Source organism: Erpetoichthys calabaricus, chromosome 6 (assembly GCF_900747795.2).
Source record: "Erpetoichthys calabaricus chromosome 6, fErpCal1.3, whole genome shotgun sequence".
NCBI classification, from domain to species: domain Eukaryota; kingdom Metazoa; phylum Chordata; class Cladistia; order Polypteriformes; family Polypteridae; genus Erpetoichthys; species Erpetoichthys calabaricus.
Genome location: NC_041399.2, coordinates 199,440,836 through 199,467,238, shown reverse-complemented (window position 1 = coordinate 199,467,238; position 26,403 = coordinate 199,440,836). Strand labels below are relative to the sequence as shown.

Sequence of the window (26,403 nt, the reverse complement as noted above, 5' to 3'; positions counted from 1 at the left end):
ACTTCAAATGTTTGTGATGAACCATCTGTTGGAATGATGAATGTAATGCTCATATCTCTGTTACATGCCAATTTATCAGGGATTGGTAAAAGCGTTGCTAATGTTTGATGCGCCATCTGTTGGAATGACAGACGTAGCAACCTGATGAATGCAGAAACAGAAACAGACATGTATCCTTTTAGTAAGGTGAATGATCATGATCACCAAAATGTTTTCTCTTGTCATCTGCCCCATTGGTGACTAGGTGGTCTACGATTCTCTGTGATGCAGAAGGTCAGATGGTGGGTTGATGGTGTCAGCTGGTCTGAGGCACAGCTGCTGTGTTACGGATAAGCTGTGATTTTTTTTTTGTATACTTTGAATGGATGACTTCCCCCTGTGTTTGGGTACAGTAGCTACACCTGCTTCAGATTTGCTTACCAAAATGGAAATTGGTCACTCCTTTCATGGATTTGCATATCTGCCTGTAATGTCAGTACCCAGGATTTACTTGAAAGGCTTTTTAAAAATGTGCGATGTCACCAACACTCCGTAAAACTGACCTGGATTACCACTTCGTAGTCGTAATCTGTCGTCCTTCTAAACCTGCACACGCCTTAAGCCAACAGACCTCTGGTGCATTGTGGTGGTGGTGACGTTGGCACCGCTCCTTCATGGCTCCAGCATCTGAGCTAAAATGCCAGCCTGATCTCACCCCCTGTGTTTGTGTGTCCCCCATGTTTCACCTCCTGGTACTCCACTGGCAAAGGGATGAATGGCCAGGCTTGGCCCAGACACAGAAAGCAAAATGTGCGGAGTGTTTTCATGTATTTGGAGTCATCACACCGAAGGAAGAGAGAGGCACAGAAATAAAATTAAATAGGAGGAATCAAATTCTAAAATGGAGCAGCAGAATCTGACAGACCACTTTAATAGGCCATCATTGCAGAAAAGCTGAGGGGATTCTCTCAGTCAAATTTTTTTTTTTTTTTTTAGGAGTACCTGATGGAAAGTTAAAATCTCTTTTGGAAATTTGAGCATGTACTCAGACATGCTGGTGACAGCAAACGAGTCCCCAGCCACGTGCCACTCCATCCAGCATTTCGGTAACTTTGGTTACTGGGCATTTGGTTTGCCATTTCAGCAGGAATCGAACGTGTGCTCCTGTTTCTGACTTGTGTGACCACCCTTGTGATCTCTGTCTTGGTTGGTTCTTCACATTTGATGGGCAGGTCTGTGTTGGCCTCTGGGATGTGTGGTGGCTTAAGTGGCATGGAGCTCCTCAAAGTGCTCAGGCCGCCTGGCAAAGGCACAAGGGGCATCTTGTTATCTGTAATTCTTGTGTGTGTTTGAGTGAGGCTGTTGTAATATGTCTAGAGTTGCTGTGAAAAGCTCTGCTTCTTCTTGGGGCCAAAAATAAATCTGTAAATCATATAGTGCCTTTAGTATCTATCTATGGTGTATTTCATGTCTATGTACTATATAGAGCCGGTCATATGTTTTTGTCCATTTGTCTATTATACGGTGCCTTTCATATCTACAGTACCTGTTTATAGTGCCTTTATCAATTTTTCTATTTTTAAGTAATAATGTGACTTTAATATCTATTGTATAAAGCCTTTCATATCTGCCTATTATATAGTGACTTTCAGATCTATATTTCTATTATATAGTGTCTTTCATATATGTCTTTTATATAATGCATTTCATATCTATCAATCATATAGTGCCTTTCATATCTATCAATTATATAGTGCCTTTTGTGTCTATCATATACTGCCTTTCATATGTCTATTTGTTATATAATGCCTTTTGAATCTGTCTATCCATCTATTATATAGTGCCTTTCAATTCTGTCTATTGATCTATCTGTCATATAATGCCTTTTGAGACTATCTCTCAATCAAATAGTGCTATCTATCTATCTATCTATCTATCTATCTATCTATCTATCTATCTATCTATCTATCTATCTATCTATCTATCTATCTATCTATCTATCTAAATTGTTAAATTATTGTGTTCCCTGAAATTGCTGCCCTTATTAAAGTGCCACCTCTGGTGGTCTTCCTTTTGCTTTACCTCTTGCTCCCCTCATGCTTCCCCTGACAATCTGCAACAGTGCAGTAATTTGGGTTAACTTGACAACACCCCACACACAGCCAAAACAAAATAAGGAAAATTAAAATCAAATGTGAATAAAACAATAAAATGGAAGAAATCAAAACTGGGGAAAAAAGGTTGAGCCAAGGTGAAGGTCCAGCTCAAACAGACCCCGCAGTGCCTTTATCCAATGAGCACTGTTATCGAGGTCTTTTGAAGCAAACCTCCATTTTAGTAATTTTCTAATTTGGTGTGGTGTTGGAGTCGGGATTATTTCAGTGTGGCGCAGTGGTTAAGGGTTTGGAGGTTGTGGGTTCAAATCCCACTACTGACACCAAGTGATGATGAACAAGTCAGTTAAGCGGCCTGGAGAACCAAAGAAATGTAATCCGTTGTATCTCAGATGTTGTGAGCCACCTTGGATGAAGGTGCTATCGTCAGTTATAACGACAAGGGCGTTAAAACTATCGAGTACCTCTCGGCTGCAGACTGAACTGGCAACAGCCCTGCGGCTTTGTGTGTCACACCATACCTGTGAAAAGACAGACAGGCCCTATGGGCTGAGATAAAGAGACAGACGGCCATCACTTGTGCAACTGACCCAAGATTGTAAAAATGAAGGAATCCTCGACTTCCTGCCTTGACTGTTAGTTTCATTTTGTTTTTTTCTTCCTCTCTCCTGCCTGCCGTTACATCTCAGCAGAGCACAGTGACACATTTAGGAGCATCTGCTGTGTTCCAGAGTGCTACTTGCTGGCTTGTTGACAGGGTTTCTAAAGTTAGAGGAAATCTCTCCGCTAATTAGTAGATGGCTGACGTTACTCAAGCAGCTAGCAGCGCCTCCTTCGTTAAGCTGAAGGTTTTGGGGGAAAAATGAGTAGAAACGCTGAGAATCAAAAAGGAGTATTAATGCTGTTTTTTTTTTTTTTTAAACAATTGAACCCGATTAACATTGTTAAATATTATTATATTATTAAGAACACTGCAGGCTTTTTCCCTTCCAGCTGCTGCATATTCAATGAAGTAAATTAAACTTGAGACAAGCGGTAAAGGGAAACGGTGCTTCTACATAAACAGCAAATGTCTTCTAGAAACTGGAAACGACATGAGGTCCACATGAGCAAAGTCTGGCGGATTTGGGGGTCTTCTACAGAAATCAGGCTTTATATGCTCAGTTATGGGACTACTACTGGACCCCCTGGAGGTCTAAAAGGAGGAGAATGAAAACAAAACTGAACGAAACTGCACATCCTCTGTCAGACACAACAACACGGGGGGCTTTCAGCCAACAAATTACACAGCAGAAGTGTGTCAGGAAAATGGAATTGATGCTTTATCTATCTATCTATCTATCTATCTATCTATCTATCTATCTATCTATCTATCTATCTATCTATCTATCTATCTATCTATCTATCTATCTATCTATCTATCTATCTATCTATCTATCTATCTATCTATCTATCTATCTATCTATCTATCATATGGTGCCTTTTCTGGCTGTCTGTCTGTCATTGTATATAGTGCCTTTCATACCTATCAGTTTATCTGTTGCTGTAGCTGTTGTTGACTTGTAGCCCACTCTTCTTTGCAGAGCTGCTTTAATTCGGACCCTTTAGCAGGTCTGTGAGTAAGAACTGCTCATTTCAGGTCCCGCCATTTTGACTGCATCCTCTGTTAAACGTTTCACTTGATTTCTTCTGAGCTCTTCGGTTTTCGACTCACCATTGTGTTTTGCCTCATTGTCCTGCTGCATAACCGAGCTACACTTCAGCTTCAGGTCAGGGACAGTTGACCCAAAATTCTCTTTTACAATATTCTGGTAAAGTTCAGAATTCTCAGTTCCTTCAATGATGGCAGAGTTTTATTGGTCCTGAGGCAGTGGCACATCCCACGCCATCTCAGTGCCACTCACATGTTTTATTGTAGTGTTGATGTTCTTCCTACCAACCGCCAGATATAGCAGACCCATGTCAGCCACAGTGTTCTACTTTTGGCCCGTCTGTCCATTGAACATGAATCCAAAAGGCTGGATGGTCTCTTTGCAAATGCAAGTAAAGCTCTGATGGCTGTTCTGTATTGACTTGTGTTTAATTGTATATTATTTTTTCCTTGCTGTTTTTTGATAAATCTAAAGGATTATTTTCTAGGTAGTTTAGCTGTGTATTCTTCTTTAATTGGGTGTTCACTCTGTGTGTGCTGTGGGCGGGGCCCCAGGGGGCGGGATCATTCTGATGTCATACTGTGCAGACCCGGGGAACTTTGTGAAGAACCGACTTCCACCCGTGTGTTCCACTTGTGGACCTGCTCTGTCCGAGTGTCAATGCCTTTCTGTTTAAACCTGTGGGTACAACTGGGCAGATCTGAACACATCTTACTTCCACCTACAAGATGGCAGCAGCTCTTTTATTATCAAAGCCCACAGTTCTTATATGTGTTATTTGGTGTTGTGGTTTGTTATAATATTTATAGTTTTGTTGAGGTTCTGTAAAGTTTTAATTTCCCCTTGGGAGTCAAAGGTGTTATCCATCCATCCATCCCTCTATCCCAGGACATTTCAACCTCCTCCTTGTTGGTTGCATTACAGAGAAGGCACTCTAGTTAGTCTAATCATCCTAGATGGCTGACGTTACTCAAGCAGCTAGCGGCGCCTCCTTCGATAAACTGAAGGTTTTGGGGGAAAAATGAGTAGAAACACCAAGGATCAAAAAAGTACTTTTAATGCTTTATTTCTTTAAACAATTGAACCCGATTAACATTGTTAAATATTATTACAGTAATCCCTCCTCCATCGCAGGGGTTGCGTTCCAGAGCCACCCGCGAAATAAGAAAATCCGCGAAGTAGAAACCATATGTTTATATGGTTATTTTTATATATTTTAAGTCCTTATAAACTCTCCCACATGGTTTATAAATATTCCCCGTACAGTTATACAGCGTAAACCCTTTATATTTTCTTAGTTATTAGGTAAGATTCGTTGAAATTATGTATGTAAACACAGTTTATATACTACTCACAAACATACGTATCGTATATCATTGAGGAGTTTTATTTAATACATAATACATAGGGAGTTTTAAACATATTGTAATTGAGTAGGTAATATAAAAATACGTGAAAAATCTATAACATGTAAATGCTGTACATAGAACCAAAATGTTATTTTAAAGATACTGTAGAGTGTCTCTGATATCACATTTGTTACAGCCATTACAATAGACAGGCCACCGGCAATAAATACCTACAATGCACGTCTGCTTACACTTCGTTTCGCCTCCTGGTTAAAGGACACTGCGGCCGCAGATCATATATTCTTTTCCTCCTCCTTAATATAACGAACCGTGGACTCGTTGATGCCGTAGTGGCGTCCTACAGCGGCGTAGCTTTTCCCTTCCTTCAACATGTCCAACAATTTTACCTTTTCAGCAATTGTTAGCATCTTCCGTTGGCGCTTCGGCACGGCCCCAGAAGCAGTAGCAGGAGAAGATCGCTTTGTAGACATGACCAAAAGCTTGACTACAGTACGCACAAAGAAAAACATTGATGATGAATGAGTGAGATGAGATGAGATGCCGGCTTTAAGCGAAATCGGCTTTTCTGCGCTCCCTGTCGCTGAGCCAGTCAGCACCCAGGAGCTTAACCACGTGCTCTGATTGGGTAGCTTCTCAGCCATCCGCCAATAGCGTCCCTTGTTTGAATTCAAATGCGTCCCTTGTTTGAATTCATATGGGCAAATCAACTGAGGAAGTACACGTACTGTAGACCGCAGACATCTGCGAAGCAGTGAAAAATCCATGATATATATTTACATATGCTTACATTTAAAATCCGCGATGGAGTGAAGCCACGAAAGACGAAGCGCGATATAGCGAGGGATCACTGTATATTATTAAGAACACTGCAGGCTTTTTCCCTTCCAGCTGCTGCATATTCAATGAATTACATTAAACTCAAGACAAGTGGTAAAGGGAAACGGTGCTTCTACATAAACAGCAAATGTCTTCTAGAAACTGGAAATGACGTGAGGTCCACATGAGCAAAGTGTGGTTGGATTTGGGGGTCTTCTACAGATTTCAGGCTTTATATGTTCAGTTATGAGACAACTGCTGGACCCCCTGGAGGTCTAAAAGGAGGAGAATGAAAACAAATCTGCACATCCTCTGTCAGACACAACAACACGGGGGGCTTTGAGCCAACAAATTACACAGCAGAAGTGCATCAGGAAAATGGAAGTGAGGCTCTATCTATCTATCTATCTATCTATCTATCTATCTATCTATCTATCTATCTATCTATCTATCTATCTATCTATCTATCTATCTATCTATCTATCTATCTATCTATCTATCTATCTATCTATCTATCTATCTATCTATCTATCTATCTATCTATCTATCTATCTATCTATCTATCTATCTATCTATCTATCTATCTATCCCTACCTACCTACCTACCTACCTACCTACCTACCTAGTGGCATGGATCATGGACTATCTTAAAGACAGACCTCAGTATGTGCGTCTTGGGAACTGCACGTCTGACATTGTGGTCAGCAACACAGGAGCGCCACAAGGGACTGTACTTTCTCCGGTCCTGTTCAGCCTATATACATCGGACTTCCAATACAACTCGGAGTCCTGCCACGTGCAAAAGTTCGCTGATGACACTGCTATCGTGGGCTGTATCAGGAATGGGCTGGAGGAGGAGTATAGGGACCTAATCAATGACTTTGTTAAATGGTCCGACTCAAACCACCTACACCTGAACACCAGCAAAACCAAGGAGCTGGTGGTGGATTTTAGGAGGCCCAGACCCCTCATGGACCCAGTGATCATCAAAGGTGACTGTGTGCAGATGGTGCAGACCTATAAATATCTGGGAGTGCAGCTGGATGATAAATTAGACTGGACTGCCAATACTGATGCGCTGTGCAAGAAAGGACAAAGCCGGTTATACTTCCTTAGAAGGCTGGCGTCCTTCAACATCTGCAATAAGATGCTGCAGATGTTCTATCAAACAGTTGTGGCGAGCGCCCTCTTCTACGCAGTGGTGTGCTGGGGAGGCAGCATTAAGAGGAAAGACGCCTCACGCCTGGACAAACTGGTGAGGAAGGCAGGCTCTATTGTTGGCATGGAGCTGGACAGTTTAACATCTGTGGCAGAGCGAAGGGCGCTCAGCAGGCTCCTATCAATAATGGAGAATCCACTGCATCCACTAAATAATGTCATCTCCAGACAGAAAAGCAGCTTCAGCGACAGACTGCTGTCACTGTCCTGCTCCACAGACAGATTGAGGAGATCGTTCCTCCCCCAAACTATGCGACTCTTTAATTCCACCAGGGGGGGTAAACGTTAATATTTAACATTATACATAGTTATTGTCTGTTTTTTTCACCTGTATTATTATCATTCTTTAATTTAATATTATTTATTGTATCAGTATGCTGCTGCTGAAGAATGTGAATTTCCCATTGGGATTAATAAAGTATCTATCTATCTATCTATCTATCTATCTATCTATCTATCTATCTATCTATCTATCTATCTATCTATCTATCTATCTATCTATCTATCTATCTATCTATCTATCTATCTATCTATCTATCTATCTATCTATCTATCTATCTATCTATCTTCATTCTCACATCCATTTTCTGCACCCACTTGTTGTTGTGCACAAGACAGAGGTGGGATGCCAGTAGGGTACACTCGCACCATGCTAGTGAGTTGGCAGTCACCCTCGGGTATCTGCGTTAATCTTCATCCAACCCTGTAAGGAGGTTCTCCAACATCCAGGGAAAATTTGGGTGTTGGTGGCAGATTGGCACTCCATATAAAACCATGTAGAACTTTCTGTCTCCCAAATTTGCCTCTCCTTTATTTATTTTTTTGGTTCTCATCCCAACAGGTCGCAAGTTCATCATTGCCAATGCGCGAGTGGAGAACTGCGCCATCATCTTCTGTAACGATGGCTTCTGCCACATGTGCGGCTACACGCGGGCCGAGATCATGCAGAAGCCCTGCACGTGCGACTTCCTGTATGGACCCCACACCAAGAAAGTGGCCGTCTCTCAGATTGCACAAGCACTGCTGGGCTCGGAGGAGAGGAAGGTGGAGATCATCTTCTACAGGAAAGATGGTAAGGGCAGTGGTTTTCGTTCGGGGGTGCTTTGTGGTGGCCGCTGTGCCACTGTGGGGGGCTCCTGATTTGCTGGTGGGGGTTCGGCACTGAGAGTAATGCCGGTTGTTGGCATGGATTGTCGAACAGTAGGAGTTGTCAAAGACTGAAGTCTTTTTAGGTTAAGCTTTTCAAAGTGAATCTGTCTCTTGGTGTCTCGTTAAAAGGCCTTTGGGTTCAGTAGAAGTGCATTTGGCTGCCATTTCCATCTCCCTGTTGTGATTAACGCTGTTGGGCCGCACGTCCGATATGATTGCTTATGGCTTTAATTACACCAGTGAAGATATGCCGGTCACTCCCTCGCTGCTCCCAACTAAGGGCTCTTTAAATAGCGGCAGGACGCTGGCAGGAGGGCCGTCTCTATAATGGAGGATGGCCATAATTTGTAGAGGCCCTCGCATCTGTGTGTGTGCTGTGAGCCGACTTCAGGGTAACACATCGAGGTGTCAAGTCAAGAGAGAAACGGAGAACGAGTGTGCAAATCACTAGCGGGGAACAAAAAGGAATAACGATAAGACGAGCTTCTTCAGGGTTAGTGCTTAATGGCAGAGAAAGACGAAGAAGAAGAAATGATCAGCTGAGGGGATCCAAAAATCTGACTGGGGGGATAAGCAGAAAATGGAGTAGCTGGGAGTTTTTCTGCAAAATATGAGTTTTATGTTACAAATCTGTGAGTTACATTTGGTTGTAGTACTTAATAATAAAAATATCTGAAATGTGTTTATAACCCTTAAATGATGTAATATTGAAAAATCTGCATACACTAAGTGGCTTTACGGTATGTAATTATACTTGTGTACATCTCAAGTGATCCACACTGATTACCTGATGAAGAATCAAATGTATTAAAACGTTTATAGCATCTAGATAATATATTAAATATATAATAATAAAATAGAAAATGCTGGAAATCTTGTGAAGCACACTTTTTATAGTGATCTGAACCTGTTTTAAGTAAGCATTAAGTAACTATTGAATGTGGAGGAATTAATTGAAGGTCCTTTTATTTCTAAAATATCCATTTTGGGAATTTTAGAAGCATTGAATATATTTGTGTGTTTTAATATGTGTTTAAAATATAAAGCTTAATATTTGGTGCCAAAATTAAATGCAGTGCCTGGCTCATGTAGCATGGCTTATCGTGTCATAATTAAATAAAAAAAAAGATATCATACAAATGATCGATTATTCTTCACTGCAGCACACAGCTTTCAAGTTAGTTGTACAAAGCAAAAGCGAATTGCATTTGAGTTCATGTCTACTTATTGTGTGTCATAACTAACAGCAGAGCAAACGTGTGCCAGTTCACTTAGCGGCTTCTTTCAGTGGACTGCATTTATAACTCAAGACCACGCGGTAACCCGGCAAACATGGAGTGTAGTCAACTGACCAATCAGCATCAAGAGGTGGGGCAAGGGGCGTCAACTGGTGAGGTGTGTGTGTGTATATATATTGTGACAGATAGAGGGCGCTGTCATCCTCTTGAACCCTCTGACTTTACTCCAGACACCAGGTAAAAGTCCAAATATTATTTTTATTTGAACAATCGCGTGCACAAAGCACCCTCCACTCCACAATACTCATAAATCACCAATAATCAATCAATACAATCCTCCACACTCCCAGACGCGTTGCCTCCCTTCCACCCAGCTCAGCTTGACGTCTGGGATTTCCCATAGTCCTTTTATAGTCCTTGACCCGGAAGTGTTTCGCCCTATCTGTCCATGTGACCTGGAACACTTCCGGGTCAGATGATAACTCTTCTTCTTCACCCCGGAAGCACGTGATTCTTCCTGTCGCTATGACTACAATGTACTTCCGGGTTATAGGGCACATAATAGTCTCTGGGCCTTCCTGCAGCATCCTCTGGAGGTACCCATGGTATCCAGCAGGGCTGTGATGAAAAACTCCACTGTCCATGATGCCCTGCTGGAACTCGGGGCACCTCTATGTTGCAGTCAGGGCTCCACCTGGCGGCCTGGGGGTATTGGCCGGGATAAAAGACCGGCCATATCCCACAGTACTCTCCTCCCAGTGAAATAACATGTTTTTGAGCGTCCAGCCCTGCGAGGGTCGTCCTCCTCCAGGAGGATTCGTAAATCGGGCCTTGGCTATGTTGTGCAAGCACCACACCTCAAATCAACTCCAGGCCTTTTATCTGCTTAATTGATAATGACATAACGACGGACTTGCCCACACCTGCCCATGAAATAGCCTTTGAGTCAATTGTCCAATTACTTTTGAGCCCCTGAAATGAAGGGATTGTGTTCAAAAAAATGCTTTAGTTACCTCACATTTTTATGTAATCGTTTTGTTCACCCCACTGAATTAAAGCTGAAAGTCTGCACTTCAACTGCATCGGAGTTGTTTCATTTAAAATTCATTGTGGTAATGTACAGAACCAAAATTAGAACAAAGTTGTCTCCGTCCAAATATTTATGGACCAAACTGTATATATGTGTGTATGTATGTGTATACTGTATATGTAAAATATATATAGATTGATGGATATAATGATGGATCTCTCTCTCTCTGTATGTGTACTGTGTGTGTGTGTGTGTGTGTGTATAATGATAGATGTGTACAGACACATGACAATTATGTACAGACATATGAATTATACATGAAGTTTCACTTCTCCTCAATATGGATCTGTATATTGCTGTGTGTTTATTATAACAAATCTCAGTACTGCGAGACCGATGGGCGGCTGCTACCGAATTCTGAGTTCCCCCGTGAAGGTGTCTTACTCATCCGCTTGCTCTCCGTCTCGTGGAAGTGCGCCAGAGTGCCAGCAGATCGTCCGCCGACTGGATTTCTGTTTCAAATAAGCTAACAGCTGTTCAGTAAACACAGCACAACACGTACAGTCCATTAACTTGTCCACTTCCTCTGCTGAATGACTTAGAAATGTTCTAAAGTTAAAAAAGATGAAGGGGAGGAAATCAAGTGTAAGAACTTAATAGAATAACTTGGCATCATTTGGCAATTTCGAGCAGACGGGTGAGTTTTATGCACCTTGAAGGCCACTTTTATTTCTGCGGAGTAGAAATGGCTGTCAGGCCTTGACAAGTGAAGGCTCCCTTTTACTAACTGAGAGAGACGACTTGATTAGAAGGAGTTGTTTTAATGGCATATTTTATCTTCAGGACGCTTTGCTTTTCTGTTGATGGGTGCTGCATTAGTGTTGTCAGGGCATAGTCCTGAGATCCGAGGCTTTGTTGCATATTTATGGCTCTATGGAGATATTTTCCAATTTTTACTCTTCAGCTGCCGCGGCTCCTGCTTATTATTGACTTTATCATTGGCTAAGGGAATGCAAGACAGCTGCACGTGTGCCTCCATCTCTGTTTTGCTGCTTATTCCCAAGAACGCGACACTGCATTTAAAGGGGCAATGTACAGAACGCCCAGACAGGACAACTGTTAATGGGTGTGTGAGGCTAGTTGGTGACGCTCAACTGGCAGTGTGTGAGTGGGGATGCGTTCATGTTGTGATCGACTGACACTTTGCTTGTGGACAGGTCCTGATTTGGGGATGAGCCCCAGTAATTCTGAATGCTTTTGCCACTTCATTTTTCTTCTTTCCGGAATCGAGTTTTTTCCAGGATTGTTCATTTTTCTGAATGATGCCGTTTCTCACTTTTTTTTAATGTTCATCTCAAAGAAAAGATGAGATTGAGAAGCGCTATGAAGCTCAAAGAGTACCGTATCCGGACAAATCATGAGCACCCATGCGGATGTCCTCGGTGGAGCACTGACTCACAATTCGGCTGTACCTGAATGATGCCGTGCCGACACTCTCGCCAAGGCTGGCTGAGACCAGAAGTTTCACAATAGTCTGTCACGTTCTTTTGATCTAACAAGAAAGAGACAGCCTTTTGCAGGGATCCCGAGACTCTGTGAAAGTGTAGGGGCGCCATTAAGTACAGGGTGGCACAGGGTAAGGGGAAATTTCCAATTGACGTTAAATGCACAAATAAACACATTACAAAATTCATTTAATGATGAAATGTATGGTACAGGATATGCAATTAATGACGCTCGAGAGACTGAGTGAGGAGTCTGAGTGTCTGATCTTGCGAGTTTCCTGGATAAAAACCAAAGATCCAGGCTTTTAATGACCTCCTGGGCACGGCCATCAGCAGTGTGTCTGTCTGTGGAGAGAGTGTCGGCCTCGTTGAGAGGTTTACTTACCTTGGCAGTGACATTCATGTCTCTGGTGACTCTCCCTATGAAGTCAGTAGACGGATTGGGAGAGCATGGGGGGGTCATGAGGTCGCTGGAAAGGGGTGTGTGGCGCTCCCGATATCTATGAAAAAGGACGAAGGTGTAAGTCTTTAGAATCCTGGTGCCTCCTGTGTGTGAGACATGGACGCTATCCAGTGACCAGAGATGAAGACTGGACTTCTTCAGTACTGTGTCTCTCCGGAAAATCCTTGGGTACCGCTGGTTTGACTTTTTGTTGCTCATGGTGTCCCGAATGAGGCACATTACCTGCATTGTGAGGGAGTGTTGGTTACAGCACTATGGCCATGTGGCGCGTTTCCCCGTGGGTGATCCAGCTCGTAAGATCCTCATTGTTGGGGACCCGAGTGGCTGGACCAGGCCAAGGGGGTCGCCCACGTAACACCTGGCTGCGGCAGATAGAGGGTCATTTCCGGAGGGTAGGACTGGACCGCGTGTCTGTCTGGGGGGGGTTGCAAACTGGGATCCCGAGTTGTTTCGCTGTGTAGTGGGTGTGGCAACACACTGTACCGGTGCATGCTCCCCGACTTGACTTGACTTGAATCAATATTCATTCAATATTCACTTTATGTTTTGAAGAAAACATCGTGAAGGTGTCGTGCATTTCTCCGTATACATTCGGACAGCCCGTTGTGGAAATTCTGCATTGCTTGACGTAACATGTCAAGAGGAATGCCAGCGATTTCCTCTTCAGTCCTCCTTTGGTTGCAGGACATGTGCGGTACACTTGTCTTTTAAGATGTAACCCACCGAAAAAAAAAATCACAAACTGTGATTTCTGAGAACCTCGGAGGCCATGGAATGTCACCGTTTACCTTCCAAACAGTCGTCGAATAGCTGCCATCGATTCTCAGGCAGTATGCGAAGTGGCTCCGTCCTGTTCAATCCTAATGTTTTCGATATTCAGATGTGTGACGTTTTGCAACCTCCGGACACAAAAAAATTGTTTCAAGTGTAGCGAGAGGATGTAACTGTGGTTGCAGTGCCCTCCTCGTTTTCAGAACAATAAGGGCCTATAGCACCATGCGATGACACAGCACACCATACTGTGACCTTGGTGCTGTGTAACGGACGCCTGTGAAGCTCAGAAGGATTTTTCTGTGCCCAGTAATGGAAATACTGTTTTGTTCACATATCTGTTAAGGTGAAAATGGGCTTCGTCCAACATCCACAAGCTGTTCATGAAATTGACGTCTTCGTTTACTTTAGCCAACAATTGTTCACAAAACTGTTGATGCAACACGTGGTCATTGGGTTGGAGTTCCTGCACAATCTACAATTTGTAGGGGTGAAACTTGAACTCATGCGGTATTCATTGCACGCATGCGATGATACGTGATGTCGAACGGAGCGGCGAGGGCTCCTCATGATGGCAACTCGAACAGCCTCAATACTCTCTCCTGTGCGGGCCATTCAAACACCACCTGCTAACTTCTGTTTTTAAGGCTGAGCCTGTTTTGTCGAAATTACGCACCCATGTTGTAATCGCGTGAGCAGACAGAACATGATCGTGACGTCCTAACTGGTGGTGATACCGAAATTCCCTTGCACAGCAATCCCACTATCACCATTCTTATAAAAGGCTTTCACAGCGAATGCTCATTGCGCACCACCAGGGTCAGGCTAACTATGACTGGGGTGAGGCCTATTTCCAGACCTGAGGCTTTTCAGAGGCCTCACACCCTTTCACAGCGAACGTTAATTGTGCACCATTCTACTGCTCCATTAGAACTAATGGCAAGGGGTACGAAACGAGGTCACAAACAACTGCCGACGCCCCAGGGTTATTATCTTCAGTGGTTGAAAAAAAAACGTTTGTCCTACTGAACTGTACATTTTATTAAAATGAAAGCCGTTTAACATGTTTTTGTATGAAGGTTTGACCGGGTCTACAAAAAGTATTCATTATTCTGAAAATTTTGTTACTGCGGTATTCGCTATAACTGAATTTGACCCGTATTATGAATATTGTGGAGAAAAATACGTAACTCTTTCTCTATTTAAAATCCAACATCTGTCCTTCTGTCTGTCAGTCTGTCCACTTGTCACGAGAGAACTACTTAACAGGTTTAGATTGTTTTTTTTCTAGAATTTGCTTGAACATTCCAGTTGATTTTGTGACTTCTCTCATCGCACTGTTAAGTATTACAGTTTGGTTGTGGCAGTGATTTATTCACATGAATCTGAGAGAGAGGCTGCGGGCTGAGGGGAGGGGGAGAGTGGGACCTCAGGAGTAGTAAAAGAGGGCGGGACTTCAGGAGTAGTGGAGGGGGTGGGACTTCAGGATTAGGGAGCTGGGCGGGGCCCTCAGAAGTAGGGGAGGCGGGACCTTAGAAGTAGGGGAGGCGGGACCTCAGGAGTAGTGGAGGAGGTTGTTCCTTTAGGGGGCGATAGCTCTCTAGTTGGAATAAGTTCTTTTGTAATTGTGGCATTTTAAATAACCGAAAACTACATAGATATGATATTAAAAGGGGATATCCCTCCCATAGGGATATGGCGGTAAGAAATCACATAAGAGAAAATAACTAAAACTTAAGCTTTCTTTAATGACGATTTACCTTGCAGAGTGATCTAGGTCTCCATCATCCATATTGGGTATTGCCTGAAAGGATAGGGTTCATAGGTGCAAGTGGCATAGCATGACAGGATAGGACAGTGTGGGGAGGGATGGGGCAGAATATGGCATTACATAACATAACGTGGCATAATATGACATGACAGCACAATTCCAAACCGGTGGGGGGTGGGCTGGAGGGTCAATCTCATATCGACAGTCTCGGCACTGGCTTCTAAAGCATGGTGTCGATGACAACACTTGACGTGACTTGTGGGACCAAACCCTGATGACGAGGCCACCAAAATGGTGGTGGTACAGTCCAGATAAACTAAAAGAGTATAAAAATGCATCCAGAAATTATTCTCGGTGTTCATAAATGGCCAGAAAATAACAAAAGAAAAGACCAGAAAAATGTATTAACCATATAATAAAATTTTTGCTTGTAAACTGGAGCTGGACCCTGGAGCTGTGAGGCTGACTGTGCAGATAAATGGACCACCACTCCATTTTTTTTAAAGAAGGCAGCATTGAAATGATAAAGTTTTGGCCTCTGTGTCCTTGAAGAAGGTCCTGGCACCAGCCAGCCTGTGCCAATTACAGAGTGAATAACAAGATCTGCTTCAGACGGGCGGCCTGGAGTTCACGGACACATGTGAGCAGGGTCTGACTGAATGTGAATTTGACAAAGAGTGGTCACCATGGAGGTGAGTTCGGATGTGACAAAGAGTGTAATAATGAGAAAGCTGGCACCAGAAGTGCTTGGTTGTTGCCCAAGTTTGTACGAGATAAGCAGCGTTGGCTGATTTTCCAGAGCGCTTGATTCCCGAAATTTGTCTGAGAGTAGCGGCGGTAACAAAGATAATTGTAAAAGCGACAGAAAATAAATGTGGTCGGGATTAATTGAGTGGTCACGGGAACTTCCATTTTCAGCTTGTCTCATCGCCCTTGCCGCAGTATTTCTGTGCCAGTGAGAGTCTGTCAGTTGTGTGTGTGTGTGTGTTGTTTTTTTTTTTTCTAGAAAATCACAGAGGACAGAATTGCAGTAATCCATCTGAGTGATAATGAAGTAAAGCTGCGTTCCGCAGATGTTACATCCGCAACAGAATCACTTTTTAAGTGGAGCTGTTGTCAAGCACAAGTCCAAAGCAGATCACCAAATAGAAGTGGCGTAGTGGGCAGGATTCAGGGTAAAAGATGAAGGAGTCCATGGGGGGAATTCTCTTTAGGAAGCATCTGGCCTTTAATAATATTTACTGTTTCATAGTCTGATATATGGTGGTGTTGATCTTATTAATAAAATGGTAACGCCAAAACCAAAAAAACAGAAATAAATGAGATTTATTAATAACTAGCTGTTCCCTTTGGCTCCGCCCACTTACGAGTGAAACACGACAAACTTTAAAAAATCAATAAAACAACAATGCAATTGTGGCTAAGTGGAAGGTAGATACGCTTCATCGTCACTGTACCTGATCGTGTTCAGTTCTGACGGAAGAGGGTCCCCCATGTGGGGAGAAGAGCACATGGCTGTGATATCTCTGGCAGTCAGCAGCTACCCTCTAAAACACACGTTGCTCTGATCTCTCAAAAACGTCAAACATCACTCTTTAGCAATCTGTAGATGATGATGTCTGCTGAGCAAACAGGTATCGCTAGCTAAGTGGAGGCAACACGTGGCGAGAAGTAGAGTGATTCGAACGGAGGCTGGCGCGTGAGTGAGGAGGGCCCCGCCCTCCCTGCCCTTGTCCTGCAGCTGCTCTCTCGAATTTGTGCAAATACATCGGTAACGGAACCAAACTATAATACTTAGTCTGATGAGAGAAGTCGCAAAATCAACCGGAATGTTCGAGCAAATTCTAGACAAAACCCTGATCTAAATCCATTAAGTAGTTCTCTCGTGAAAGCGGACAGACATGCAGACAGACAATCAGACAGACAGACATTGGATTTTATATATATGTATGTATATATACAGTATATATAGAGTATATACACACACTAGCCATCCCCTGCGGCTTTGCCCATATATTAGTGAAACAGGACTGTGAGGAGGGCCTCACCCTGCTCTCTACTCCTGACGTCACTCTTCCCCCTCCTCTTGGCCAGCAGCCTCTCTCTTGGATTAGCGCGAATATATCGCTCCTGCAAGCGCACTATGATTCTTAGCGCAATGAGAGAAGTCTCAAAATCAACCGGAATGTTCAAGCAAATTATAGAAGGAAAAAAAAGATCTAAATCTGTTAAGTAAGTAGTTCTCTCGTTCACTAACTAAGCGGAGTGAAGGTTACGCCCCGAGGCAGACATGTGAGTGAAGAGGGCCCCGCCCCCCTCCCCGCAGCTCGATGAATCTCTCTCGGATACGCGCTAATAAATCGGTACTCCAACCAAAATATGATACTGGGCGCAATGAGAAAATCGCAGAATCAACGGAATGTTCAAGCAAATTCTAGAAAGAAACCTGATCTAAATCTGTGAAGTAGTTCTCTTGTGAAAAGCGGACAGACATACAAAGGGGTCTAAAAAACTATAAAAAATTTCACGCTTGGACCACGAAATTTTTAAAACCGTTTCTTAGCGAGCACCTATGGGCCAAATTTCAAGTCCCATGTCCTCATGGTTCAGGAGATTTCGTGATGAGTGAATCAGTGGTATTTGGCTTTTATATATATATATATATATATATATATAATAGATAGATATACAGATAGATAGATTTTACTACAACTTAAAATGACTAATAAAGAAGGTGGCCCTGCCTCCCTGGGCTCTACATATAAAAGGCAGGGCAGACCACAAACAACACTACATAGTGTGAGATATAGCCGGCCATTCATCCCAGCCAATACACCCAGGCCGCCAGATGGAGCCCTCCTTGCAGCATGGAGGTGCCCCGAATGCCAGCAGGGAATCATGGACAGTGGAGTTATAATGCACAGCCCTGCTGGATACCATGGGGACTGCCAGGAGTCGCTGCAGGGAGGCCCAGGGATTTATATTTTCCATATAGCCTGGAAGTATTTTCAACTCACGGGAATGGAAGAAATTTGTTGGCTATTAGATTTATTGGGTATTGTGGACAGGAGGGTGTTTTGTGCACTTATTCATAATAATAAAAATTATTATTGGACTTTTATCTGGTGTCTAACGTCTGGTCTGAGGGTTCAAGGGGTCGACAGTGCCTTTAATTGTCACAATAGAAACATAATGAAAAAAACAAAATTAATGTCATGATTTAGTGCACTAAAAATGACAAAACGGTGTAAGGACTCTGGAAAGATTCCTAAACCATGCCTGGAAATAGGCCTCACCCCAGTCATAGTTAGCCTGACCCTAAACTCGTTGGCTTACTCAGGCTACAAAAAAAAAAGAAAAAAAAAAGCGGAATAGTTGAGTTCAAAATATCCAAAATGCCCTTCGGGGTGAGGAATCATAAAAACAAACGAACCTGTGACTTGAATGACTAGAGAGGATCTTTATAAAGAAAGCTCCGCATTTAAAATAAACTCAAAGAGAGCAAAAAATGGGAAAGAAAGTGACTTGCCTTAAAAGGTGAACAAGACCCATGATGAAATCCAATGTGGAAAAACCGCCAAACAGAAGCAAAATAATTCAGAATTAAAAAAAAAAAAATCAATACTCACGATGTGCACTCTTTCCAAATTTTAATGAATCACTGAAGGATTCACTCCTTGGTCTCATAATATTTAGGCTCGGGGTGGTCCTTCAGCAGTGATGTCACAGTGGCCCCGCCTCTTGGGAGTTCCAACCTCTGAAACACAAGGAACAAAGGTGAACTCAATTTGTAAGCAGTAAATGAATAAACAGAAAAATAGCAACATAAATGCAATAAAGATCAGAAAACAAATACTAGTCCTAGAAAAGGAAAATAAACGTAAGCCAGGGAAGACCCCCCTGGTTGTAACAATTCCCTAAATACTCCTTTTTGGGTGTTCTGCTTGTCCTTTCATGTCCCTGCAGGTTTGATGGGTTGAAGTCACCAAATTGTCCCCATGAGTGTCCTGTGATGTCCAGGCTGATGTCCAGTGGGATTCTATTGTAGGCACGGCGCTCAGCAGGCTCCTGTCAGTCATGGAGAATCCACTGCATCCACTGAACAGTATCATCTCCAGACAGAGGAGCAGCTTCAGTGACAGACTGCTGTCACCGTCCTGCTCCACTGACAGACTGAGGAGATCATTCCTCCCCCACATTATGCGACTCTTCAATTCCACCGAGGGGGGGGGGGGGGGGGGGTAAACGTTAACATTATACAAAGTTACTGTTACTTTTATCATTCTTTAATATTGTTTTTTATCAGTATGCTGCTGCTGGAGTATGTGAATTTCCCCTTGGGATTAATAAAGTATCTATCTGTCTATCTATTAATTATATAGTGCCTTTCATATCTATCTATCTATCTATCTATCTATCTATCTATCTATCTATCTATCTATCTATCTATCTATCTATCTATCTATCTATCTATCTATCTATCTATCTATCTATCTATCTATCTATCTATCTATCTATCATCTTCCCTGCTCCTCCTGTCCCTCAACTGGACAAGCAGCTATGGATAATGGATGGATATTTTTGGGTGCTATGCAGCAGTAAATATAAAAAGTAAAACAGCCAAGGTAATGAAGTATATGCAGTTGTAGGTATTAGACATTATGTAAGTTTAATGCAATAAATAAAAAATAAATAAATAAAATGTAGCAGGATAAAGCTGTCTGGGATTTGTGCCAAGCCAGATAGTAAAGTGAGATGAAAGAAACAGATTGGAGAGGTGGCAGAGTGGAGCAGATCATGTAACCGGAAGAGCAGAGCTGTAAATGAATCCTCTAAACAGGAATCAATCAAGTGCGAATGCCGGCTAATGCCATCAGAGATGCTCTCACTTGCCGTGTCTTCTATCGATCGTCACTAGGCTCTTATTTTCTGACGCTAGATATTGTTATTTTTTTCATTTTGTGGTAAACTGTGATATAAATACTGAATGTTTTGACTTGATGGATTGTTTCAAATTGATGCGATTGAGCTTAAAGTCGTTTATTTGGTACCAGCAGTAGTGGCACCCGAAGCCAACATCCCGTTAGTGTGACTTCATATCAGCAGTCCGCCTTTTTTGATGACATGCAGTTGCGTGACCATATATGGCTGTTCCCCTTACCCAAGTGACACATGGTGGCCCACTGTCCTGTTATGTGACTTCATTTAGGTGTTTTTTGTGATTTCTAGTGACATGTGGTAGCCCAGTGCCTGCCTTACCTTGTGATGTTCCACCTTCTTCGGATGCTCGTTTTTTGTCATGTCATAATGTTGGTCCACTTTTTCTAAGGCCCAATGTTTGGAATTGACTGGAGAAATTTAAAATAATCTGATTTGATCTGGCAAACTTTATGCTGTTTATTCAGGAACAAAAATTTACATCTCGGCAATAGAAGCACCCTGCTATGTGGCTTTCATCCCACCTTTTCTGATAGCACATAGTGGCCCATTGCAGTGTTTTGTCACTTTATATTGACATTTAATGTTTTCTGATAGCAGACTATGGTGACACTGTATGATGGCTAGATAGATGGGTAGGAAAGGAGTTATGAACAATACAGTAGTCCTAGATAGAGAAGAAAGGCAGTATATAAAATAAGGATAAACAGTATGAGGGCGGCATGGTGGCGCAGTGGTAGCGCTGCTGCCTTGCAGTAAGGAGACCTGCGTGGAGTTTGCATGTTCTCCTCGTGTCTGCGTGGGTTTCCTCCAGGCGCTCCGGTTTCCTCCCACAGTCCAAAGACATGCAGGTTAGGTGGATTGGCGATTCTGAATTGGCCCTAGTGTGTTATTGGTGTGTGGGTGTGTTTGTGTGTGTTCTGCGATGGGTTGGCACCCTGCCCGGGATTGGTTCCTGCCTTGTGCCCTGTGTTGGCTGGGATTGGCTCCAGCAGACCCCCGTGACCCTGTGTTCGGATTCAGCGGGTTGGAAAATGGATGGATGGATAAACAGTATGGAAATGTTTATACTGTGAATAGTGAGATAGGAAAGACCCTACATTAAAGGATGGATGGAAAAGACTACTTAAAATATATAACTAGGAAGGGCACTATAGAAGAGATCAAGAGAAAGGGCAACGTGTTTTACAATATTCATAGATAGATGGGAAAGGCACTATATAATAGATAGATAGAGAGGAAGTACACTAATAAAACATGTATTGATAGGAAAGGTACTGTACTATAGATGGATAGGAAAAAAACTATATACAATATTCATAGACAAATAGATGGGAACTGCTCTGTTTAAAATAAGTATATATGGATAGGTGGACTGGTGTCCTGTCCAACTGCTGTTCCTGCCTTGCATCTGCTAGGGTGACCTCCAGCTGCCCCGTGACCATGCCCTGGGTAGGCGTGTTAGGAAAATGATGGGTGAGGTATAAACAACTAGGTACTATCTAAAATAAAGATAGACAGATAGCAAAGGAATCATAGTGCAACTCCTACTGTTTATGATTATTGTATATCTAGCTGTCTGTCTGTCATTTATATAGTGCCATCTGTCTATCTATCTGATAGATAAGGGCACTATATAAATGACAGACAGACAGTGCCATTCCTACTGTTTATTGTATATAATACCTCCTATCTATCTATCTATCTATCTATCTATCTATCTATCTATCTATCTATCTATCTATCTATCTATCTATCTATCTATCTATCTATCTATCTATCTATCTATCTATCTATCTATCTATCTATCATATAGTGCCTTTTTATCTGGTCTGTCTGTTGTATAGTATCTTTCACATCTATCTATCCGTCATGTAGTGCCCTTCACATCTGCCTACCTATGTCTATCTGTCTGTCTGTAGATGGGAAAGGCACACAGTACACAGGTATATAGTATTCATAGAGTAGCTAGGAAAACACTATACAATATAGGAAAGATGTACATAAAATATTTTGGATAAATGGGGAAGGCACTATATAAAAAGAGTAGGTGGATAAGTGATCAGATAGCTAGATAGGAAACTTACTGTACAACAGATAGATATAGATTAAGTGCACTATATAAAAGACATATCAATAGGAAAGACACTATAGGATAGATAGAATAGGCACTATAATACTGTACAATATTCATAGATAAACAGAAAAAAGTCAGGATAAAATAAGAAGTGGTGGATGGATTAATAGACATCTGGGTATAAAAGACACTCTATAAAATAAGGATGGATAGACAGAGGTATAGGTAGGAAATGTACCATATACATTATTCATAAATATATAGGGAAGCACTAGGCAGTTGATATACTGTATAGGAAATGTACTATATGTGACGTTTAGTAATAGATTAATGGGAAAGGCACTATATGTTGGACAGGTAGTAGAGACCCTATATAAAATAACGATAGATGGATAAGTTGAAAGACAGTTAGATAGGGAAGGCACTACACAATAGATAGGTATGTAGGAAAGGCACCATATAACTTATAGATTGGAAGTTTCTATATCAAATAAGCATTGATTGGAAAGGCACTCTGACATTGATAGATGGTGAACAAACATCCCACTAGCAGCAAGGCAGATCATCAACTATCCATCCATCCTTCCATGCATTTTCAAGCCTGCCCATCTCGAGTCATTAACTTAGCTGACCTGCAGACTCCACACAGAGAGTGACAAGTCTGGGGTTTGAAGCCTGGACACTGGAGCTGAGAGGCCTTCCCTGAGTACAGTTATGTTGGGTTATCTTTTAATAATCAGGGGGGTCCAAAGACATGCAGGTTTGGTGGATTGGCGATTCTAAATTGGCCCTAGTGTGTGCTTGGTGTGTGGGTGTGTTTGTGTGTGTCCTGCGGTGGGTTGGCACCCTGCCCAGGATTGTTTCCTGCCTTGTGCCCTGTGTTGGATGGGATTGGCTCCAGCAGACCCCCGTGACCCTGTGTTCGGATTCAGCAGGTTAGAAAATGGATGGATGGATGGATGGGGGTGGTGTTAGAAAGCCTGGAAGTGTTTGTGAGGGCCTCACTGTCCTCCCAGACCGTGCCGAGCTCAGAGGGACAGCAGCCGACTTCCCAAGAACGGCTGGAGCCCAGCCAGCGTCAGGCGAGCCGTTAGGCGGTGTTCCTGTTTATTTTGCAGATATCTGTACTTTATCAGTGTTTATTCACAGACCAGGTGCCTTTACTCAAGATTTCTTAAGACAAGTTAAGCTTTCTGTTAATCCTGCAGTGTGATAATGTTTGAAGAACCTTCTCATGTGCATACATTATGATGAGGGATACACCAGCTAACAGTCAAAGCTGAATCTGGACCATATGAACAGACGCATGGAGTGGCTTATGGTGTCTGCAGAGGACTGATGCAGCCATGTGACTGTCTGAAGTGAGACCTTTAAAGCTCGTCTCTAGAGCAAAGTGGCTCAGCATGTAGCTGTTGAACCGATGGTGGCAGGGTGTCTGTTCAGTGTTTGATTGGTTTATTGGAACAACTACATTCGTGTATATGTCATATTTTATTATATCATTACTTATTATTTGTCCGATGCCTTTATCTAACATTTAAGATAGAATTTACTGCATTTCTTTTGTTCTTCCAAGTGAAATACAGGCAGGTGAAGTGACTTGCTCAGGGTCACATGGTGTCAGTAGTGCGATTTGAACTCACAGCTTCAAGGTTTGAAGTCCAAAGCCTTTTATAACGGCTACGCCACACTGCGTTACAAGGATCTGAAGAAAAATTAAAGAGATTAAATGAAAGAATCTGCTGTTAATAGGCCTCTAATGGCTAAAGTTCAATTTATGGCAAGACGCCAAGGGGAGAGGAAGACAAAAACTCCAGGTGGCGAGGAAGCTGGAGAAAAGTCAGGGTGCTCTATACACTGTAAAGGAATTCAGTGTTAAAGTATGATGGAAAGTTCTAGAAGACTTGAGGTTGCATGGCGGTACTATCACTCGCCCTTTGTAGCACCAGGAGAGGCCGCAGAGCACCATTAGCATCAAATGCATGGAGTAGTCTGGCAAAAATGATTTCCTGGTGGCTTTTCAGATGGTTATTACATAGCATTTTAATTGGTGCAGGAAAGCTGTAATAGTAATTATTAAACCAAGGGATAGCTTCTCAAAAGAACAATATTTGAAGGACAGAGACTGCAAAACAAAGTTTTTATTACAGTAATCCAGGCACTTCGGAAATGAAACTGAAAAATACATGTGTAAAACACAATATAAATTACACCTTAAAAAGAAATAAAAATCGGGAGTGGTCTCCCCTCAACTTTCTTGTATACTCAGATATGGGGATGGATATTTGGGGAGTAAACCGCAAGACAAGGATTATATTTTTATATTATGTTCATTAAAGAACCATTAACAGCAAATCAAATTAATAATATATTGAACAATAATTATAAAAGTAAAGTTGAATAAATCGGACTCTTCAGCTGCATGAATAAAAAGTACCACTTCTGGTTAGCGGAAATAGATAGATAGATATGAAAGGCACTATAAAATAGATAGATAGATACTGTAGACAGACAGAGAGATAAATATAAAAGTCACTATATAATAGATAGACAGATAGATACTTTATTAATCACCAAGGGGAAATTCACATACTCCAGCAGCAGCATATTGATAAAAAACAATATTAATTAAAGAGTGACAAAAATGCAGTGCAAGTTAAAAAATGCAAGGTGGAGAGTGCAAGGCAGGTATAACAGACAATAACTTTATATAATGTTAACGTTTACCCCCCCGGGTGGAATTGAAGAGTTGCATAATGTGGGGGAGGAACGATCTCCTCAGTCTGTCAGTGGAGCAGGACGGTGACAACAGTCTGTCGCTGAAGCTGCTCCTCTGTCTGGAGATGATCCTGTTCAGTGGATGCAGTGGATTCTCCATAATTGATAGGAGCCTGCTCAGCGCCCGTCGCTCTGCCACAGATGTCAAACTGTCCAGCTCCGTGCCTACAATAGAGCCTGCCTTCCTCACCAGTTTGTCCAGGCGTGAGGCGTCCCTCTTCTTTATGCCTCCTCCCCAGCACACCACCATGTAGAAGAGGGCGCTCGCCACAACTGTCTGATAGAACATCTGCAGCATCTTATTGTAGAAGTTGAAGGACACTAATCTAATATCTAATACTCGTATGGAAAATTTGGTTGACCAAAGTGAAAGCATACTTAAGTTATTTTTTTTTTTTTTTACACACATAATTCCAAAAATGCTATTTTCAGACTTGGCGAAATTTTCAGCAGTCGGCGTAATGCTTGAACCCAAGGCCCCGGATCCATGAGGCGGCAGCACTAACTGCACCTCCACCGCTGGCCTTTACGGGTATGCAGAGTGAATTCCGAATGTATTGTGTGCCACTTCACTTTCTGTACACTTGATTGTGTTGTAGACTTGTTTTTTTATGGATAGATTTGTCATTTTTGCCCTTCAATCTGCGCTCATAATAAAGTGAAAATGATTTCAGAAAGGTTTACGAATTTATTAAAAATCAAAAACTGAAATCTCTCATTTAAGTAAGTATTCTGACCCTTAATATTCAGTACTTTTGTAGAAGCCCCTTTGGCAGCAGTTCTAGCTTTGAGTCTCCTTCGTGGGCACCTAGACACGATAGCTGTTGGACTGGGAGGGACGGGGTCAGTTGCCCTCACTGGGCGTCGTCTTGGCGCTGTGGAGGGCAAGAGAGAGATTCGGAGCTACGCAATGATGCAGCGCATTGCCGCACCCACCACATGACAAAGGATCCAAGATTAGGACCCAAGTGCAAGCCGACACCTCAGCACCACACCAGTTCAGATGGAATGGACCAGTGGGAGGTTTTTTATGGTGGCTGGAGTGCCAATTCTGCCACCAATCTCCCAAGTTTTTCTCTGCAGGTTGGAGGGCCTACATGCAGGGCTGGATGCAGATTGACTTCTGATTGCCAGTGCAGATCCCTAGCCTCCGAGCCGCCACTCCGCCCCACAGGGAAAGGAAGGCATAGTTAGTGACTGTGCCCCCTCTCTTGCCCTGGAGTGGTCTTTCACATACCTTAGAGGTGATCCCCTGACGCACGTTCGTGACATTGTTAACATCAGGTACAAGGCGGGAAGCGGCCCTCCGCGGGCAGGCTGCCAGCCCATCCCTGGCTTTAATGTCGTTTTTGATGCTCGGTCCTGCAGTTAGCGTGCCTCCGGCTGTCTGAGAGGCCCGGCGTGATGCTTGCTCATGAAAAATACACCTCATTAAATATCTTGGAGTCAGTCGCAGATTTTTCTCATGCCCAGCATCTCCATGGGTGGTTGTCACTGCTGTTTTGTGCTGAACCCAGCAGACGTGTTCTTTTTA

The 26,403-nt window shown here is 42.6% G+C and overlaps 1 protein-coding gene across 1 annotated transcript in view; it reads left to right on the top strand.

The window, feature by feature from the left end:
• The window catches only part of kcnh2b (potassium voltage-gated channel, subfamily H (eag-related), member 2b), a 596,487-nt gene that overhangs the window by 55,507 nt on the left and 514,577 nt on the right, over window positions 1–26,403 (top strand). Inside the window, exon 2 of the mRNA XM_051928961.1 lies at window positions 7,991–8,221. Coding sequence (XP_051784921.1) covers window positions 7,991–8,221 — 231 coding nt within the window. The remainder of the gene's footprint in view (window positions 1–7,990; window positions 8,222–26,403) is intronic.